The sequence below is a fragment of the Nuphar pumila genome, chromosome 13 (assembly GCF_984573655.1).
Source record: "Nuphar pumila chromosome 13, dmNupPumi1.hap1.1, whole genome shotgun sequence".
NCBI lineage: Eukaryota > Viridiplantae > Streptophyta > Magnoliopsida > Nymphaeales > Nymphaeaceae > Nuphar > Nuphar pumila.
In genome coordinates, this window is record NC_143261.1 from 101,833,729 (window position 1) to 101,854,137 (window position 20,409).

A 20,409-nucleotide genomic window follows, 5' to 3' on the forward strand; every position below is an offset into this window, starting at 1 on the left:
ATTTATTTGTATATGATGATAAATAATAATCATAAGTCATGCTTCTTATGGTTTGTTGTATGAACTCATGAAGAAGTATTTGTTTGTACATTAAGGGTTGTGATGACATGATAAAAAACTTATATATGGTTATGTGAAAAGAGTGTATGAAAAAATGATGTCATGGCTAAACTCATACTATAAGTGAAATGAATCATGGTTCATATGAAATGATGATGAAATTATCACATGACTATGTGAGAAATAATACTTAAAAATAAAAAAATACACATAATAATATTTATTATGAAAAATAACATGCAGCCAGTTTCAAAACCTTATACTTAAATATGAATGATGGAGGGATTCACATGATCCACATGACCGTGCCCTAATATGAGTGGAGTCTTGTAGGAATGGATCCCACGTTTGGAACTCCTTGGGCCTAGGGCAAGATGTATCATTGGTACGCTTTTTCCACACATATTCGAACCCGGCTTGGCTTACTAGTCGCCCGGTCTAGACCTGAGTCTTACGGGGTTTGTGGTTGCTTAGGCAGCCTAAACCCGGATCATTTTGGATTGGGGACCCGACCCGATGTAGACCACCACAAAAGGGAGGGAAAGGCCGTGCGCTTTGTCCATGAAGGATGGAGCTCTCTCCTGCCACGGGGAGTCTCGTGCTCCGCCGTCCCTCCCATCGACGCTGCGTTGAACGCCGATCCGCCGTCGCCAAGGTACGAGAATTCAGAAACCCTAACCCTAATTTTTTGTTCTCCGGTACATTCTTCTTGGGTTGCGAGCGACGTGACGAGTGCCGCCGAGTCTGCGCTAGTATAAGGAGAATCAGGGACGATTCGTGTCTTTTTACGCGGGAAGTATCGAGAAGATCTGGTTTTCCTGTGCGATTTCCTAGTGAGACTGCCGTGACTCTGAAGAATTCGGTAAAATCGCGTCGAAATCGGAGTCTCCGGTTGTTTTTCTGCGATTTTGCGTTCCCGAAATGTAACGATTCCCTAAACGAAGTTGTAAATCACGATCTCGACTCGAGAATTGTAAGGAATTATGATGGGGGCGCAGTGAATTGGGGAGTAATCGATAGAAACAAGCATGGTGAGATTGTAGTTTCCAAGAACGGTGCGGAGTTGGATGCGTCATCGTGGAATCGATTGATTAAAGAATACACGGAGAAAGGATTGCACGAGCATGGAATTGGGGCTTTTGTGGAGATGATGAATTACGGTGTTCTACCGGATGAATATACGTTGCCCCGCGTGATTAAGGCTTTCACAGGTAGCCGGGACCTGAGATTAGGGGGACAGATTCATGGGTATGTAGTGAAAATGGGAGCTATAGGTGATATATTTGTCAACAATAGCCTGCTAGCTATGTATTGCAAATGTGATTCGATGAAGGATGCTGCTAGCGTCTTTAAGGGAATGCCTGAGGTGGATGTTGTTTCCTGGAATACGCTGATCGGTGGGTTCGAAGAGTCAGGCAAGCCGTTGGAAGCTCTTAGGACGCTCGCTGTGATGCAACAGAAGGGTGTTAAGCCAAACACGTTGAGCTGTCTTACTGCTTTATCTTCTTGTGCTTCTCGCCAGTTGCTGATTCAAGGACGAGAAATTCATGCTTTTGCAATAAGAAATGGTTTTGCCGGCGATGTGTTTTTGAGAAGTGCAACTATCCACATGTACATGAAATGTAGAAATTGGGGGATGGCAGAGCGTTTCTTTCAGATGGTTTATCTGAAGAACACAGTTTCTTGGAACACGATGATCTCTGGTTATGTAGACAACAGATGTGGAACGAAGGCAGCAATGCTATTTTCTGAAATGTTGATGTTGGATATTGAACCTGACTCTGCAACAATGATTGCTGTTCTAGCAGCATGTTCTGAGTTGTTAGATCTTGAGCTTGGCAGGCAAATTCATAGTCACATTCTCAAGCATGGAATGCATATCTTGAAGGAAATTGAAACTGCCCTTGTTGACATGTATTGTAAGTGTGGGAGTGTTGAATTTGGTTTGCAATTGTTTGAAAGATCTCCTAATAAAAATTTGGTAATGTGGGGTTGCGTAATTGAAGGCTGTGCACAAACTGGTCATGCATATAAAGCAATGGAACTGTTCACTGAGTTGCATCTGAGAGGAGGCAGGGTGGATTCCTTGTCTGTTCTCTCTGTACTTCGTGTCTGTTCTTCTTTGAAGCACAGGCTTATTGGTATGGAGCTTCATGGGTTCTCAATCAAAATGGCCTTTAATGCTGATGTTTTTGTGGGAGGAGCTCTGACTGATATGTATTCAAAGTGTGGAGACATAGAGGCTGCCCAGAAAGTGTTTCTTAGGCTGCCCGTGAAGGATGTGGTTTCATGGAATGCTGTAATCACTGGTTCTGACCAAAATGGTGATGCAGAATTTGCCTTGAAATGTTTCCGGGATATGCAGGCCGAGTGTGTCAGACCTAACTCCGTAACAATTGCTTGTATACTTGCTGCTTGTTCTCACTTATCTATGTTATTTTACTGCCAACAAATCCATGGTTATTTAGTACGAAATGGGCTTACTTCAAATGTTTTGGTTTGTAATTCCCTGATTGCTTCTTTTGCAAGATGTGGTGACATAAACCATGCATGGGTTATTTTTGAAAATATGCCTGCTAAGGATGAGATATCATGGAATTCAATGTTGTTAGCATTTGGAGTGCATGGCCTTACTGATTGTGCTCTTGACTTATTTGAAAAAATGAAACAGGCTAGTGTAAAGCCCAGCCATGCCACATTTACAGCTGTTTTATCATCATGCAGCCATGCGGGGAAAGTAGAAGAGGGATGGAAGCACTTTGAGAGCATGAAGGACTATGGTCTTATCCCAACTGTTGAACAATACACTTGCATGGTTGACCTCCTTGGCCGTGCTGGCTGGCTGAACCAGGCAGTTGAGTTGGCTGTTCAGATGCCTTCTAAGCCTGATTCTCTTCTTTGGGGATCGCTGCTTGGGTCTTGCAAAATCTACCGGAATGAAAGCTTAGCACAATATGTGGCTAATAGACTGTTTGAACTTGACTCTGAAAATGTTGGGTATCATGTGTTGCTGTCAAATATATATGCTGATTTTGGCAAGTGGGAGGCTGTCAATAGCATCAGAGCAGGTGCAAAGAACATGGGCCTTACAAAACAACCAGGTTGCAGCTGGATTGAAGTCAACAATGAAGTTCATGTGTTTACTGCAAAGGACAGGTCACATTGCCAGTCAGAGTACATTTATGCTGTGGTTAAGAGCTTGACTGAAAATATGAGGACTGTAGGATATCTCCCCCAGTTGCATTCAGCTCTGTTGGAGAATTAGTCTTGAATGAACCAGTTTTCCTATTAGTGTATATTGAAGCATGCAACAGGCACTGGAAAATGGAAACTCATTGCAATAAGGCTTCATAACTTAAATCATCCTGACATGACATGGAACTCTTCAGCCAGCTGCAGCCTGCATTTGCTTTCTCGTCTGTGCATGCCATTAAGTGAGGTCTAGATAATTTTGAGATCCACTTTTGCACAGATATGGAACTGCGGATTAAGGCTTACGTCCCAGCAAAAATTCAATGGTGAAACATTCTTGCTTCTTTTGACATGTCCTTATTTTGGATTTGCTTGTCCTGAACTGACACTTTACACCCATTCTTTAGCATCTACAGGTGGCAAAGCATTATCTACACAAAATTGGGTTTATCAATGCAAGAGGTATCGAGTTTGAAGAAGCATTTAATTGCGTACATCTACGTCATATTTGTGTGTGATTTGATAAAATGGTGAAGGTATTTGCTCCTGACCTCATCAAAACTCTGAAGTTAAGCATGATTGGGTGAGAGCAGTACCAGGATGGGTGACTTCTTGGAAAGTCCTCGTGTTGCACCCCCAAGAAAAGGAGTACTCACTTTGCTTGCTAGAGGTCTGTGATCGATACCCCACATCTTCACACTCTATTATGCTTCCATTAAAAAAAGGAAGTTATCAACCTTTATCCCATTAGATTACCTACTTCTCCAGTCACCCTTTTTGATGCACTTAAGATCTCTTTCTCTCTCTCTGTATATATATATATATATATATATATATATATATATATATATATATATATATATATCACTCTCAAGATACAAAATCATACCAGGATGGGTACAGTAGTTCTTTAGTCTCCTAAATAACAGTCTTTCCCTCTCCATTAAGTCATCATGTAGAATAATATATGCCATAGCTGCTATGCTGTTTTAATTGAAAGGCATCTTTGACTTTGCAGTTTGCACACTTTTTCACTTCTTCAAGTGATAATTACCATGCAAAATGACTTAGTGTGCTATATATCCAGATTTCTCAAGTTTGCCTCAAATTTTCATGTCACTCCACTTGGAGCATGTTCATATTCAGAGTCTGTTAAATCTACAAATGATGAGGTACTGTAATTTTGTAAGTGCAACATGTGCTCTCATCAGGATTAGGGTTTAAGTTCCATTTTTCTCTTGCTTTTGGCTGTTGCTGTTACGTTATGTGATCTGCCTTGTATGAATTACTGGTGCTTGGTTATTGTAGGGCTGCAAATCCTCTGCAAAAGCATTGGTTTGTTTCATTACTGAATGGGTCGGTCCTCCCTATCGCTTCTGGTTTGGTCCCATGGACCTGAAGGTCCTGAACCCACTCTAGGTTTGCTGGGTTTGGCATACATTTATCCATTTTTAGGGGGATACCTTGAAGTTTCTGTACAAGTTGAGTTACTCTTTTCTCTTTCTTTGCTTACATGCTCCAACTTGCATGATGCTATGATCAGTTTTTAGTTAATATGATCATTTAAGGATTTGAGTATTTTATGTTGTTCACAGGTTGAAACGGAAAACATGATGTTTGAATTTATGGTGGATGCCTGGATGCTTAACCTTCATTCTTGTTATTAAGGTATTAAGTATTAAATAATTCATCATTTCCAGTGTTTTGTGCCATCAGTAACAAGTGCAGATGTTTCCTATACCATTTGTTAAACAAAAAAGGAAAAAAATATTTTAATACTAAAAGTTTGACTATAATTTGTTGGAAGGGCATACTTTTGTATCATGTTATTTCAAGGAATCTCAAAATATGAATTGTTGAAACTTTTATTATCATTTTGTTTGTAAACAAGCATGAACTTTTTATTTTTGACATGCAAATTCTTATGTTGCCATTCACATGGATATACTTTACTTTATGCGGCTTTGTACGTGCATCTATATATGTATTCTTTATAGTGAAGCCAAGCTTAGTGGATTGCATGTGTGTGTTTGTGTGGGTGGGTTTAACACCCCAAAATTTTAACTCGAAAATATAGGAATTTTTTTGACGCAAGGCTTAATCAATGACATTACTCTAACCAGACTAAACACTGGGGGCCCAACTAGAGCCAAGTTCGAGTAAGAGACATCCAAGGACAAAAACCCTTTATCAAATAACCAAAATATAGCGAAAACATCAATTTTTGATTTTGGTTAAAAGTTTCAGGTGGGTTACATGTTAATTCAGCATCAGACTTGATCCGATTCCCGTATTAGACTTAGGTCCAGGTCCAACTCATGATTCGATTCCAACTCAGGAATCCGATATCTAATCAACAATAAAGTAATAACCTTCATGAATTTAATTAAATTATTGGAAAATATAATTAGATAAAATAACAAGTCTTGTCAATTTATAAATTGTTCTCAAAACAATCCTAGATCTAAGAAATGGTCATTGGCTCTATCCGCAACATCCCACTTGTAAAGAGTCTTACACACAATCAAGTCTACAAACAACTTGACAAAACATACATTCACCCAATATGGTAAACCAAAATAGCATACAAAATGCTCCACAGCACAAACATAAGAATAGTGCATAAATGCACTTGAATCTGAATATGTAGGAGGTAAAACCCTCTACCTTTGTACATAAATTACAATGGGCAACATGCCCTTATTTATAGAGAGGTTACATGAGAGGAGCTATTAAAATAGCTGTTGGGCTACTCCCAACAGCTCTAATTAGAGCCGTTGGGAGTAGCCCAACAGCTCTATTCAAACAGTCAACATTTTGACTGTTTGACAGAACCTGACAAAAAGGCTGTTGGCTGTTTTGACAGCCCAACAGCTCTAGTCAATTATGACTGTTTGACAAAAAGACAAAAAATAAGAAAGAAATAAAATTACAAAAATAAATAAATAAAAAAGTATTACAAGAATATAAGTATATACTTTAAATATATAGTTATATACATATATATATATATATACATATACATACTCTTGTATTACGAAAAGTATGTATATATATAAATATATATAAATATATATAAATATATATATATATATTCAAGTATATACATATATATGTTATTTTCTAACAGTCTCCCTCAAACTTATGGTGAAATCACCGAAAGTTTGTCAAGTAAAAAGTTGAATCTTGGTGAGCATAGTGCCTTGGTGAAGAAGTCAGCAAGTTGATATTCTGATGTCACATAGGGAAGATCAATAGTCTTCTTCAAATATTCTTCACGAACAAAATGGCAATCCATCTCTATATGCTTAGTTCTTTCATGAAACGTATGATTTCGAGCAATGTATATCGAACTCTTATTGTCACAACACAGTCTTGTTGGATTCTGAAGGTGAATCCCCATATCTGAAATCAGTTGTTTGAGCCACACGACTTCCATAGTAGTAGTTGCCATTGCTCTATATTCAACTTCTGAAGATGATAATGACACATTTTGTTGTTTCTTGCACCTCCATGAAATCAAAGATTCACCTAGAAATATACAAAAACCAGTTGTTGAGCGCCTGTTATTTGGATCTCCTCCTCAATCAGCATCAGAATATGCAATAAGATCTAAGGAGGAAGAAGAGGACAGAAAGACTCCCTTATTTATAGTGCCTCTGATGTATTTAATAATTCTCATGACTGCACTCATATGAGCTGATGTTGGAGCATGTTGAAATTGACTGGCTATATGTACAACATGGGCTATGTTTGGTCTTGTAATACTTAAATACATAAGAGATCCCACTAGCTGTCTGAAGGGAGTTGGATTCTCCAAAGGAACTCCATCATCGGCTCACATTTTCATTCCGACAATCTCTGGAGTATCAACAACTTTATCATATGAAAGTCCTAACCTGTCAATAATATCTGAAGCAAACTTTGTTTGTGACAATATGTATCCTCGGTTAGAGTATGAAACTTCTATACCAAGAAAGTATGTTAGAAACTCAAGATCTGTCATTTCAAAAGAATTTTTCAAAAACTGTTTTACTTTCTTGATTCCCTCCTTGTCACTACTTGTAATTAACATATCATCAACATATAAAAGTAAAATTATAATACCAGCAGAAGAGTTCTTGATAAACAAAGCTGTATCAGTATAGCATGGTTTAAAACCATACCTTGTAATAACATTGTTAAAAGGATCAAACCAAGCTTTAGGTGCTTGTTTGAGGCCATATAATGCCTTTTTTAATTTAAGCACTTTACCTGAAAGAATTATTAATCCAGGTGGAATATCCATATATACTTTCGCATTGAGATTCCCATTTAAAAATGTATTTTTAACATCCATTTGAAATATATTCCAATTTTTAATAGCTGAAATAACTACAAGCATTCGAACAGTGGTCATCCTGGCAACAACAACAAAAGTTTCTTCGTAATCTACTCTGTATTCTTGAGAATATCCTTTGGCAACTAGCCTGACTTTATGCCTTTTCAAGGATCCATCACTTTTGGTTTTTACTTTAAAAACCCATCTACAACCTATTGTCTTCTTTCCTATAGGTAAATCCAGAATTTCCCAAGTATTAGCATCTTTAAGAGCTTCTAATTCTTTGTGCATAGCTTTTATCCATTCAGGTAAATTTTTTGCTTCATTGTAACATGAGGGTTCAAAATATGAGTGGATAGCTATAAGACATGCTCTATGTTTAGGAGAGAATGAATCATAAGACACAAATTTATTTGGGATTCTTGAGGTTCGTTCTGATCTACGAATAGTGGTTTGTTCTGAAGGAATTTTTGATGCTTCATGATTACTTTGATTTACACCTTCATTAAATGCATTTCGATTTCTTCTAGTGTATACTATTGGTTCAACTGTTGTTCTATTTTCAATAAGAGGTTCTACATAAATATTTTCATCATTAGACAATAGTTTGAACAAGAAAGAATAATCAAAGTTTATGTCTTCCGACATGTTTTCTTCAAATCCACTTTCATTTTCAACAAAATTAGCATTCCTTGAAATGAGAAGTTTATCATTTTTGGTATCATAACATTTAAATCCTTTTTGTGTTTCTGAATAACCAATGAACGCACAAGAAATAACTTTAGAAGATAGTTTATCTCCTTTATCATTCAAAACATAACATTTGCAACCAAAGATTCTCAATCTTTGATAGTCAGGTTGATATTTGAATAACTTTTCAAAAGGAATTTCATTAGATAAAGTTTTGGAAGGCATCCTATTTATAAGATATACTGAGGTTAATGCAACTTCAGCCCAAAGATTTTTTGGAACATTTTTAGCAATAAGAAGAGTTCTTGTAGTTTCCATAATATGTTTGTGTTTCCTTTATGAAATTCCATTTTGTTGCGGGGTTCTAGGACATGATCTTTGATGTAAAATTCCTTCATTTTCTAAAAATTGTTTAAACTCATTTGACAAGTATTTTCCTCCAGAGTCAGTTCTGAGAATTTTGAGTTTACTTTCAAATTGATTTTTAATCATGTTATGGAATGTTTTGAAGGTTGCAAATACATCTGATTTATACTTAAGAAAGTAAATCCAACAATATCTAGTGAAGTCATAACACAACATAGTAGGAGAATCCGCCTTTAGAGGCTACAGGAGCAGGACCCCATACATCCGAATGAACTAATTCAAAAGGCATTGAGGAGTAAAAAGTTCTTTGACCATAAGGCAAGACTGTCATTTTACCAAGTAAACATTCTTTGCATTCAAAATTATCTTTACAAAGATTCTTGGTAATAGGTACAAAATTTAATTTTCTTATATTTGGATGCCCAAGTCTATGATGCCAAGTCCGTATGTCTTTTGTTTGGGCAGTGTTGCAAAATGATTCCTTTGGAATACAAAGGAAATCCATATAATAGAGATCTCCTTGCCTAGAACCTTCCCCAATCAATTTCCCGGACTGACGATCCTGCACCCAACATTTACTTGATGAGAAAATGACATCACATCCATGATCCGAGATTTGAGAAACAGAAAGTAGATTAAGATGAAGTTTTGGTATAAGTCTTATTTTTGGAATATAAAAGTTGTTATGTTTTGACAAATCATTTTTAAAAATTCCAACACCCTCTATTTCCAAGGCAGTACCATCGGCGGTGGAAACAAATGATGCATTTGAATTAAGTTGACATTCGGATAATATAGATCTATGTGGGGTCATATGAAAAGAAGCTCCTGAATCAAGAAGCCAAGAGCACATACCAGGAGTAGAAGAGGTTGCAATGGCCGCTCCTAAGGTAGATCCTTTAAGCAGTGGTTGCAATGCCTCCGTCAGTTGAGATAATGATTTGGTGAGGTCTTTGAGATTCAAAGTATCTTCATCTTGTTTTGATGATGCAGCCGCAACACGCTTTTCTTGAGGCCTATATTTGTATATAGGACATTGAGGCCTAATATGACCGGGCTAATTACAATTATGGCAAATGATTTTTGATTCTCCTCGATTCTTATTAAAATGAGGAGGTTTATATGGCTTGATATAGTGTCCTGGTTTTGATGCGGCAAGTGCACAATACTCTTATTGACCATTGCTAGAAGTAGCAAGCACACTAACATTTTTACTCATGTTTAGCCTTGTCTCTTCTCCACTAAGTTTAGTGAGAATCTCATGAATAGGAGGAGGTGATGAAGTTGATAGCAAGGAGGCCCTTGTTTGTTCAAACTCGGGTCTCAAACCATACAGAAAAGAGAAAAGTCTCTTTTCTTCAACTTGAACTCTCCGCATTTCTATACACTTTCCTTCCCATTTGGGTTCAAATTGGGCAAGTTGGGTCCAAATAGAAGATAACTCCATAAAATAATCTCTTATATTCTTATCTCCTTGTTTAATGTTTCTAATTTTTTCTTGGAGATAATATTTGTGAGCCATATCCTTTTCGGTAAACATACCTCTAAGATATTCCCATGCTTCATTTGCCTTTTTGTAACACAAAAGGTTTGAGACAATTTTTGTCTCAACTCCACTAAGCATCCATGAAAGAATTTTGGCATTTTTCATTTCTCATTCATCTAATTTTTTGTAGTATTCTTCCATGGCTTTGTTTTTTTCTTCAAGACTAGTCTCAACGTCATTTTCACCTAATGTAATTTTGGGAGTGGGTTCAAGAATAATACCTCTTACAAATCCCCACAAACCTTGACCCTTGATGAATGTCTCCAAGTGTCCCGCCCAAATGTTATAGTTGCTTCCTTCAAGTTTGAATGGCGGAATGAAGTTGGAGTTGCTTGTATTGTGCGGAAAAAATTCACCCATGATGAATCCAAAGAAAATAAGGAACCACCAATCACGAAAGAGAGAAGGCACACTTTACGAGGCATTTCACCAATGCACGGTTGATCATACACCAAGCTTTGATATCATGTAAAGAGTCTTACACACAATCAAGTCTACAAACAACTTGACAAAACATACATTCACCCAATATGGTAAACCAAAATAGCATACAAAATGCTCCACAGCACAAACATAAGAATAATGCATAAATGCACTTGAATCTGAATATGTAAGAGGTAAAACCCTCTACCTTTGTATATAAATTACAATGGGCAGCATGCTCTTATTTATAGAGAGGTTACATGAGAGGAGCTATTAAAATAGTTGTTGGGCTACTCCCAACAGCTCTATTCAAACAGTCAACATTTTGACTGTTTGACAGAACCTGACAAAAAGGCTGTTGGCTGTTTTGACAGCCCAACAGCTCTAGTCAATTATGACTGTTTAACAAAAAGACAAAAAAATAAGAAAGAAATAAAATTACAAAAAAAAAAAAAGTATTACAAGAATATAAGTATATACTTTAAATATATAGTTATATACATATATATATATACATATACATACTCTTGTATTACGAAAAGTATGTATCTATATATATATTCAAGTATATACATATATATGTTATTTTCTAACACCACTATTGATCCAACTTTCTACTCGTTACCTGAATATGGCAATATAAGGGTTAGACCAGAGTTACCGGAAGCGCCATACTATATAGTGAAGCGCGAAACGTGGTGCTTCCCATTTAGGGGAAGCTCGCTTCCTCTTATTTTTATTTTTCTTACTTTTTTTTTTCTTTTTTCGCTTCCCCCTCGCTTCCTAGGTCGCCTTCGGTTCACTTCCTAGGTCACTTTCGAGGCGATTCTTGGTTCGTTTCTAAGTCGTCTCGCTTCCTAAAATTTTAGAAGTGCATCGCTTCCCGCTTTCGCTTCCCGAATCACTTTTCGCTTCTGCTTTCTCGACTGACAATTTTGGGTCAGACTCATCAAGTCTCAGTAGGAACACAATAACAATGCATGTTTATACGAAACTAAGCATACATGGAATCAAACATCATTTAAAACATGTATAACACAACAAATAATTCACAAGTCATTCAACTAAAGATGCATAACCTATACCTTTATGTAACATGCCACAGAACAAAAACAAGTTCATAATTATGCATATGAGTTATTAGGGCATATCTTTACACAAGTTTGACAACAATAACAACAAGGGATACATCCCAATAAATGTCAAGTAATTCGAGTATTCAACCAGACAAATATAACGATCAAACTCATGTAACATATATTAAACATGACATATCTTTGATTCTGCATAAGAATTAATAAGGCATAATCAAATAAACCCCAACCTTAGAAAATGTTAAGACACATCACCTAATTCAGATGAGCTTTCCATCACACGTGAGACATGAACCAATGCATAATGCATATGGTAGCTTTTATCTTCCATATTACCACTTACTTTTGACTGTATGAACATGTTACTTGTAATCAATTTAAGTTTTCTCTTGAATCTCCCTATGGGTACTATCACAAGTGAAATACCAAAGTATGAGGCAAAGCCAAAGGCATTTTCATCCATACACAATTTGTATTTTATTAATCTGGTATGCACCCCTTCCTAAGGGCAACATCGAGCATCCTCACCCTAGCCAATCCTTGTTGTCATCGGGCATCTTCACCCTAGACAATTCTTTGTATTATCGGGCATTCTCACTCTAACCAGATCTTTCTGTCATCGGACATCCTCATTTTAGACAATTCGTGGTATCATTTGGCATCTTCACCCTAACCAGGTCTTTCCGACATCTTTCTCACCTAGTTTAAAACATGCACGCCACCGTGCATCATTATTTAGTTATAACATGCACATCCCCATGTATCATCCGACTGGACAATCACTTTGCTTGGACACAATAATGTACTCATCGTGTGCCAATATGTGCAATTAATCATGTGCTTCACCCATATGTTTTTCACCAACATGTCACATGTCATATTCGAGCACTTATGATTCTACATTGATTCCTTGAACCACCAACTCATTCGTGAGCATTAACAAGTGCATGCATACATTACATGTCTCATAGCACATAACAACAACATATATCTTCAAAATGAATACCATGACATCATATTGCATATCATAACCTTATGTTGCATGTCATATCATCATGTTACATATCATATTATCATACAAGTGTATTAACATAGTATGTAATTCATTTTAGCATTATAATAAAAAATTATAGCATATGAATCAATACATGCTTATAAGTAAAGGCACAACCACATAGCCTCATTAGGCCCACACACTGTACTCTAACAAGGTGTGTACCCATCTGGTCTAGCTCTGGAATCCAATCATGTCCAACTGGTTCACTTTCGAAACCATGACATGTATGCAAGCATGAGTTCTTAATTCAGAATTGCATGGACATAATTTATCTTTATTACAAATTTTGCCATGACTTGTATACAATGAATTTAAATTTAGAATTTTTATAGATGCACATATGTGTGAGTTGTCTAAAGGCGAAAACCTAAGTCCAAACTCATTTCGGATCAATGAATAATAAATCTTTAACTAAAATCTGTCCTGTTCGACCTTACCGAAAAAACATTAGTCAACGAATTTACACAATGAAATAAATTCTGTAATTTTTTATGTGGTTAGCTTGGTGTGTTTTCAAAAGAAATCAGGTCTAAATAAATTAAAATTCATGTACTACAGTTTGTTTTTGTTCTTGGATAGACTGTGTTGCAAAAGTTTCATGTTCTAGAACAAACTTTTGTGATTTTTAATTTTTAAATTGTAATGAATCAATGTACAAGATTTTTATAGTGTGTTCTTCAATATATGAACTAACACACATAAAAATATTGGCCATAGACCTTGAGTAGTTTGGGGGCAGTAAAATCAACCAAAATGTGCAGCCAACACAATTTTTTTGTCAGAACAGAAATTTTGTATTGACTTGTAGATGTCGTATCTCCAAATCTGGACCTCAAATTAACTCAATTTTTTTTTGAGACTACTCCTGCATGTCTGGTACACCCCTCTAAAATTTAAAAAAATTTGGGTTCTTTGTTTTGGAGAACCATGAATTTCTTTTAGACTGACCAGAATAGAAATAACATGACAATATATTTTCAAGAAATACATAATTAATTCTATGTTTTTTCATAAAGAAAACACCATAATCATGCATTTTGTGATTTTGATTCAATATAAACACATCATACACATGCATGTATACATCCAAGCATGCTGAAATCACCGAGATCAAATTCATAATACGAATCAAATGCATGATCCGATGTATTTATATAAGAAAACATATTTTTCTTTATAAGAATCGGTTTCACATAGATGGATCTTATTCTTGAATTTTTAAATCAATCATGAACAACCAATATGAGATCTAACATAAGCTTAATCTAATACATGTTGTACATAAATAAATTTAACATAAAACATAGAACATGAATCACATAAAATGATTTTCCAAAAGGACCAAACCGATTTATGCTACAACTCCCAAAAACGATTTTTTCAAAAATGGTTTTGACGATTTTATTGTTCCATGAACTATATAAGATCAGTCCCTGCATTAATCATAGTTGTTATACATATTAATATGCATCTGGGAATCACATCCCAGCATGTTCATGCTCCTTAGCATCATACATATCTCATAGTTAAACTGCACCTACCTTGAAAGCAAAATTGAAAACCAAAATCATAGAAAACTCCTCATTGATGACCACCTTTTTCCAACAACTATACCTCCAATGGAAGACCCAAGGCTCTCCTTCAGAAGGGCGTGGGATAGGGAAAAGAAGGAAGATTGAAGGGAGAGAGAAAAGAGAATTAGAAAGAGAGAATAGAGAGAGATAGGGGGAGGGGGGCGTGAATATGGTCTCTCCTTTTATAGTTGTTATATGGGATTTCCTAATCCCGATAGGAAACCCTCTAGATCCTATCCCAATTAGTTCTAATTGTATAAATCATGTTCATTTAAAAAATACTTGGCTAAATTGAATTCCTACACATTTAGGAAACTTTAAAATATCTTAGTCCATAGACTTGTTTTTGAATTATGAAACTAATTAGTATTTTGACTTGGTAAAGTAGAATTTTATAAGCAATTTCGAAATAAGAAAGTAGGTCTTTGACAAGTAGGATGGACCCACATGGGGGGGGGGGGGGGCGTCCCACCCTTGGGATCCATCTTACTTAACTTATTCCAATTTAATTCCAAATTAAATCATAATAAATTTTCAAATTCCAAACCCCACATTAACTTATTCCAAATTAATTCCAAATTAAATCATAATAAAATTTCAAATTCCAAATCCCACATTAAATTCAAATATATTTTACTTCCAAATTCAAATTCAAGTTAAGTCCAAATTCAAATTCCAAATATATTTTCAAATCCAAATTCACTACCAAATTAAATTCACATTGTAATTCAAATTCAATTAAATTTCAAATTGAAATTGAATATGAAATTGAAATTCACATTCAAATTAAAGCTCAAATCCAAATTGGAATTGAATCCCAAATGAAATTCAACTCAAATTGAAATTAAATCTCAAATGAAATTTAAATCCAAATTGAAATTAAATCTCAAATGAAGCCCGCTCTAAATTGAGATTCAAATTAACTTGAGATTCAAACTCAAATTATCATTCAAATTAAATTCTAATTCAAATGAAAAATAAATCTCAAATTCGAGACCTGAAAATTCATCTTTATTTGATCAATAATTGTAGAAAATTTGCAGGTATTACAGTGGGTATGTGTCCTCCCCCCCCCCCCCCCACCCACACACTATATATATATATATATATATATATATATATATATATATATATATATAAACCAAGCTTAGTTAAATCTCCATATTTATTCATTTTCCCTATATGCATGTCTATATGGTCGTTGACTTTCATACTTTTGTATCTTGCTTTGCTAGTTTCTTTTATATAAGCTTCTGTGCTCTTTACATTTCTTGATGTGTAATTTGTAGGCTTTGTATGAGGCTTGGCTTTCTAGCATCTAACTTCTATAATTTTATCAAAGCACATCGCTTCTCAACTTGATTCTGGTTTATAGGTTGGATGTTCCATGTTGCTTATGGATTGGGATGGGACACTATTCAAGGTTAAGGAGGACAGAGGAATCCTCGAGCCCTTGCTTTTGTAACCTGGATAGGGTAAACCAAACAGGCTTTAGAATGTGATGAATAAAGAGTGCAGCAACCTAAAAGAGTATCCCTTCAGATTCTATCAATGTAAGAAACTAATCAAACAAGGTACTAGGGAACAAGTATAAAAAGGCATGATAGGATTCACTTCAAGAGTGTGATTAAATTGGAAACCGGTTCACTAAATTCAAGTTCAGTTTAGTGGTGGATGCCATCTACCCAAAATATATTCTGTATGTAACTCCAGCAGCACTAAAAATTGGGTAGGATGTCAGTCATTATTGCTCATGTACAACACAAAAGGGCTTACCATTGTATTTACAAAAATTTGATCCGTTTATTATCATATTTTTATGATGAAATACACCTCAGCATTGTGTAACAATGTGCAGTTGTGTACAAATGAAATTAGTAAAAGATTATATATGCAGGTATCGTGTTTGCATTATTGAGGACACCAAAATAAAGGCAGGTGCCTTGAGGGCTTTCTAACTGTATCCTCTTTTTAAATTACGTTGCATATTTTAGATTTAGAAAAATATCAGTTTGGCTTTGTATATGGAATTGCATGATCATCATCATCATCATCTTCACCATCATCATGATCAGGCCTTATCCAAACTACATTGTGTCAGATTATAGTTGTGCTAATTTAAGTTTTTGAAAATTGATTTGACATGTTACCCATTATTTATGAATGGAAGTGCAAAAAAGCAAAAAAAAAACAAAACAAAAAACGATAATAACGCATGTAGAGAGAGTAAATTGATTCAAGGATAGAGAACATAGCAAAATAGAACAGCAGATAAGTGATAATTTGGAAGAATTCTAGAAGGCTGAAATGAGAATACTTGCAACATAATGCAAATTGTATGATTGTTGAAAGAATCAAGATGATTCTCGTCACTTCAATACAAGGTGGCCAAAGCCTGATCTATGACGTTTCAAATGGGATGAGTAGAAAGGAAGAGTACCCAAGAAACAAAAATAACAATTGTACATACTAAAATGCCCCTTTGTATATGCAATTGCATAATCATCGTCATCATTATGATCAGAGTCAGACCTTTATCCAAACTGCATCGTCTCAGATTGTAGTTGTGCTAATTTAAGCTTTTTAAAGCCAACAGCAAAAAACAAAAGGATCACAATGCATTTTGAGAGAAAATTAATTCAAGGATGGAGAACATAGCAAAATAGGACATTAGACAAGTGACCATCTTAAGAGTTCAAGAAGGCTGAATTGAGAATTGCCCTTCAAAAAAAAAGGGCTGAATTGAGAATACTTGCAACATAATACAAATTAATATGATTCTCTTGTTTCATTATTGTTGAAAGAATCAAGGGGGATGATTCTCATCACTTCAACACAAGGTGGCTAATGTCTGATCTGTGGATGCCGTTTCAAATTGAGCACCCAAGAACACAAAAAATAATGATTGCAATACAAGTACTTGAGTGATACACAAAAATGCTCTTTAATGGGAAAATATACTTTTTTCTCTTGTTCGTTTGAATAGATTCCAAACAATAATTCAAACTATCAAAGAACTTGGCCTTTGGATGAAGGCAATAACTGTTGTCAAGTATGTGGACTATCGTGGATGACTCAGTGAGAACAGTGAATTTTTGTTTATATATCAAAAGTGAGCACTGGAATAAATACAGTTGCATGTCTAATGAGTGCCTGTGTTACAGGCCAACCTCGTAGGCACTGTTGAGCATGCGGGTGAAAGAGGGCACCTGGTGTTTGGAGCCGATGTGTATACATAGTCATAGTGCAGACAGATATTTTCGTGTGCAATGGGTGTTGCGAGGCAGCATCATTGGCACAACTAGTCGTGTGGGTGATAGAGGAAACTGGACGTTTGGGTAGACGATGGGTGCGTTTGACAGGAGATGTGTGTGCACTATCCCATGTTATGAGAGTTGGAATGTGACAAGGGCAGTGTGAATCACTATTGTGTGGAAAATGCATCAGGCATAATAGTGGACGATATGCGTTGGACTATTGGTGAGGTACGGTGGTAGCATGACATGCGATGAACAACGGTATCACGTTGGTGCGATGGTGTGTGACAGCAGAGACATGGTGTATTGTTTTATATTGTGTTGAGCCAATGGATTGTAGGATGTTTTTGGTGATTTGGTTGAGTACCTCTCAATTTGGGATAAGAGTATCGTATGTATAGCGTTTGGTATGCACGAGGGTGTGTAAGTAAAGGCTAATTCTCTCAAGAACTACACTAGGTGGTCTTAACCTTGCGTGGTGACACTGGGCAAGGCAAGTGAGTGCCTCAACGTCGATGAGTGATGTGGGTAGTGTTGCTTAGTAAGACATGTGACTATCAACTGGCCACAAGGCTAAGGGTCAACAACGACCTTTTTCCCAATCGTGAAATATTCACAGATCTCTTGGGTGACACTTTTAGGAGGCTGCGTTGTGGCTTTGGTGGCGCAACGTTGTTGTTGTATTTGGTTGTCGGTTTGGATGAGCATGAGCGTCCCCCCTTTTTTAGAACTTGATTTTGTGAAGAATACTATGGCATCGTTCATGGGGTAGTGTACAGAGCCGTGACTTGAGCTAGGTTCGCTGCACATGAGGTGGTGTGTAGGGTAGGACATCCATCTAGGTAGTTGTGCATGGGGTGATGTGCAATGCCAATGATCATTTCGGCAATCACACATGGGGTGATGTCCGGGGCCTAGGGCTGTTAGACTGGCCAGGTTGGGTTTGTTTGGCGCTGCACAGGCTCGTGAAAATTAGCCCGTGACAGTGAATATCAGGGACCGAACTTTCTCTAATTCTTTAGGTCATTTGCTATATGAAATGATCTTTTGGCAATCTGTGGATGTATTTTCTCTTGATAAAGTTGCATATATGTTTTAGTTGTTGGGTGGAACGGTGAAGCAAGCATAAAGGAGAATCTTGTAGAAGTTGAGGATAATGTGAATGGCTGTACTAGAACAGGTTGATCATCGATGGATCATTACCAGAATTTGTTTTGGGTGCCTTGTGTTTATATAGTCTTGATCTTTTACTACAAGAAGTAGAAATGTTGTTGGCAGTTTTACTGGTAACATTGAGGATTGTTTTGGTAGAGCAGTAAAGGTTTGTGATGGATGCTTCCGGATGATTGATCGCCCAGATAATCTTTGCAGGATGCATAGTGCTCATCCACGTATAAACTGGTCCTTAACATGTAATTGTAAACACTTGGGTGTTTGAGAATTCTCAGGAACAGAGATTTACGTGCTGAGGTTGCATTCGATCCATTGTTTTCTTAACCTCAGTGAAATTCCTACAGTTCTTCAAATGTTCATTGTGGAAGTTCTTGTGCTTTAATTCTTCTTTTCTGATCTTGCTTTGATAAACTGGATTTTCATTCACAATGAAGACAAACTGGTGTCTTCAGTAGCCTCACGAAGCAGGACGCATGTGGTAATCTCGGGCCTGTTTGGAATCTCGGCGCTGGGATGGGTGTTTATGCATTTGGTGGTCCTGAGGTAAAATCTTGGTCAAACTACCTTGGTGATCCTGTTTGGAATCTCTGTGCTGGGATGGGCGTTTATGCATTTGGGATGGGAAGTGAGGCCCTTTCTCCTTTGTATTTGCACTGAATCATGGATTTGGCAGCTTCTTCAAATGCATAAACTCCATAAACGCCCATCCTGATTCCAAACAGGCCGGTAGATCCTCTTCGTGGGTTCTGTTCAATATTTCTGTACATTACACATAAAGCACTTGGGTAGGCAAAAATCAGGCCCGGGTCAGATATGAAACAAAAATCATAACTTCAAGCTAGCCTGCACATTACTTGGGTCAATTGGGTCGTCCCTTTTTATGCCATGCATGCAAATTTTGGTTTGGGTTGTGTTGGGTACTAGATACAAACCCGATCCATTGACAGCCCTACTTGCGGTCCGTGGTTCATTTTGGTCGGTCAAGCAGGATCATCCCTTGCTGCACCTGAAATGTGATGTACGGGACGGCCCTTACAGAATTCGTGGTTAAAGTTTTCTTAATATTTAATATATGTAGAAATCGTTTAGAAAGAGACAAGCCATTCATATCATACCTACACTATGTCGTCTGCTAACCTAAAAGAATAAATTGTTGAAGAATTTTAATTAAGAATAAAGAAACTCGAGAGAGAGAGAGAGAGAGAGAGAGAGAGAGAGAGAGCAATTGAAAACGTTTAACTCTATTGTGTTTCAAGTTAAAAGTTTAAAAGGGTTTGGTGAGGCCTCGTTACACTTATATATTTGGCTTGGGACTCATAAAACGGGATCTGAATCCGGTTAAGAAATGAGTCTTTGTTGCGTAGGTTCTGTTTTGGATCTGGACTTGCCTCACGAAAAGATCCAGATTCTCTTTAGAAATAGGACTCTATGGTATGGGGATCAGCTGAAAATGGTTAAAGTCTACTGTTTTTTAAGTGAATAAGGATAAATGGTCTGGGTTATTCCTGATTTTAACCTAGGTTTGATAATGTCTGATAATGATTGTTCTTAAAAAAAAAGAACAGAAAAAAAGATAGTGTCTGATAATGATTATGACCCCGAACCAAATAGCACTGGCTGTATTTGTTACAGATTGCACCCTAATTTGGATATAAT

At 36.5% G+C, this 20,409-nt stretch overlaps 1 protein-coding gene across 2 annotated transcripts; it reads left to right on the top strand.

Annotated features, from left to right (window-relative positions):
* Positions 1-621: 621 nt before the first annotated feature.
* Positions 622-16,153, top strand: LOC149819518 (putative pentatricopeptide repeat-containing protein At3g01580). 2 transcript variants are annotated; one of them, XM_089985333.1, is made up of 5 exons: positions 622-3,922; positions 4,340-4,424; positions 4,561-4,733; positions 4,848-4,920; positions 15,613-16,153. In XM_089985333.1, the coding sequence occupies exon 1, from the start codon at positions 629-631 to the stop codon at positions 3,323-3,325; it is 2,697 nt and encodes an 898-aa protein (XP_089841459.1). In that variant the 5' UTR covers positions 622-628; the 3' UTR covers positions 3,326-3,922; positions 4,340-4,424; positions 4,561-4,733; positions 4,848-4,920; positions 15,613-16,153. The 2 variants fall into 2 exon arrangements, with proteins under 2 accessions (XP_089841459.1, XP_089841460.1); XM_089985334.1 differs by having other exon boundaries at positions 15,699-16,153.
* Positions 16,154-20,409: the final 4,256 nt, after the last annotated feature.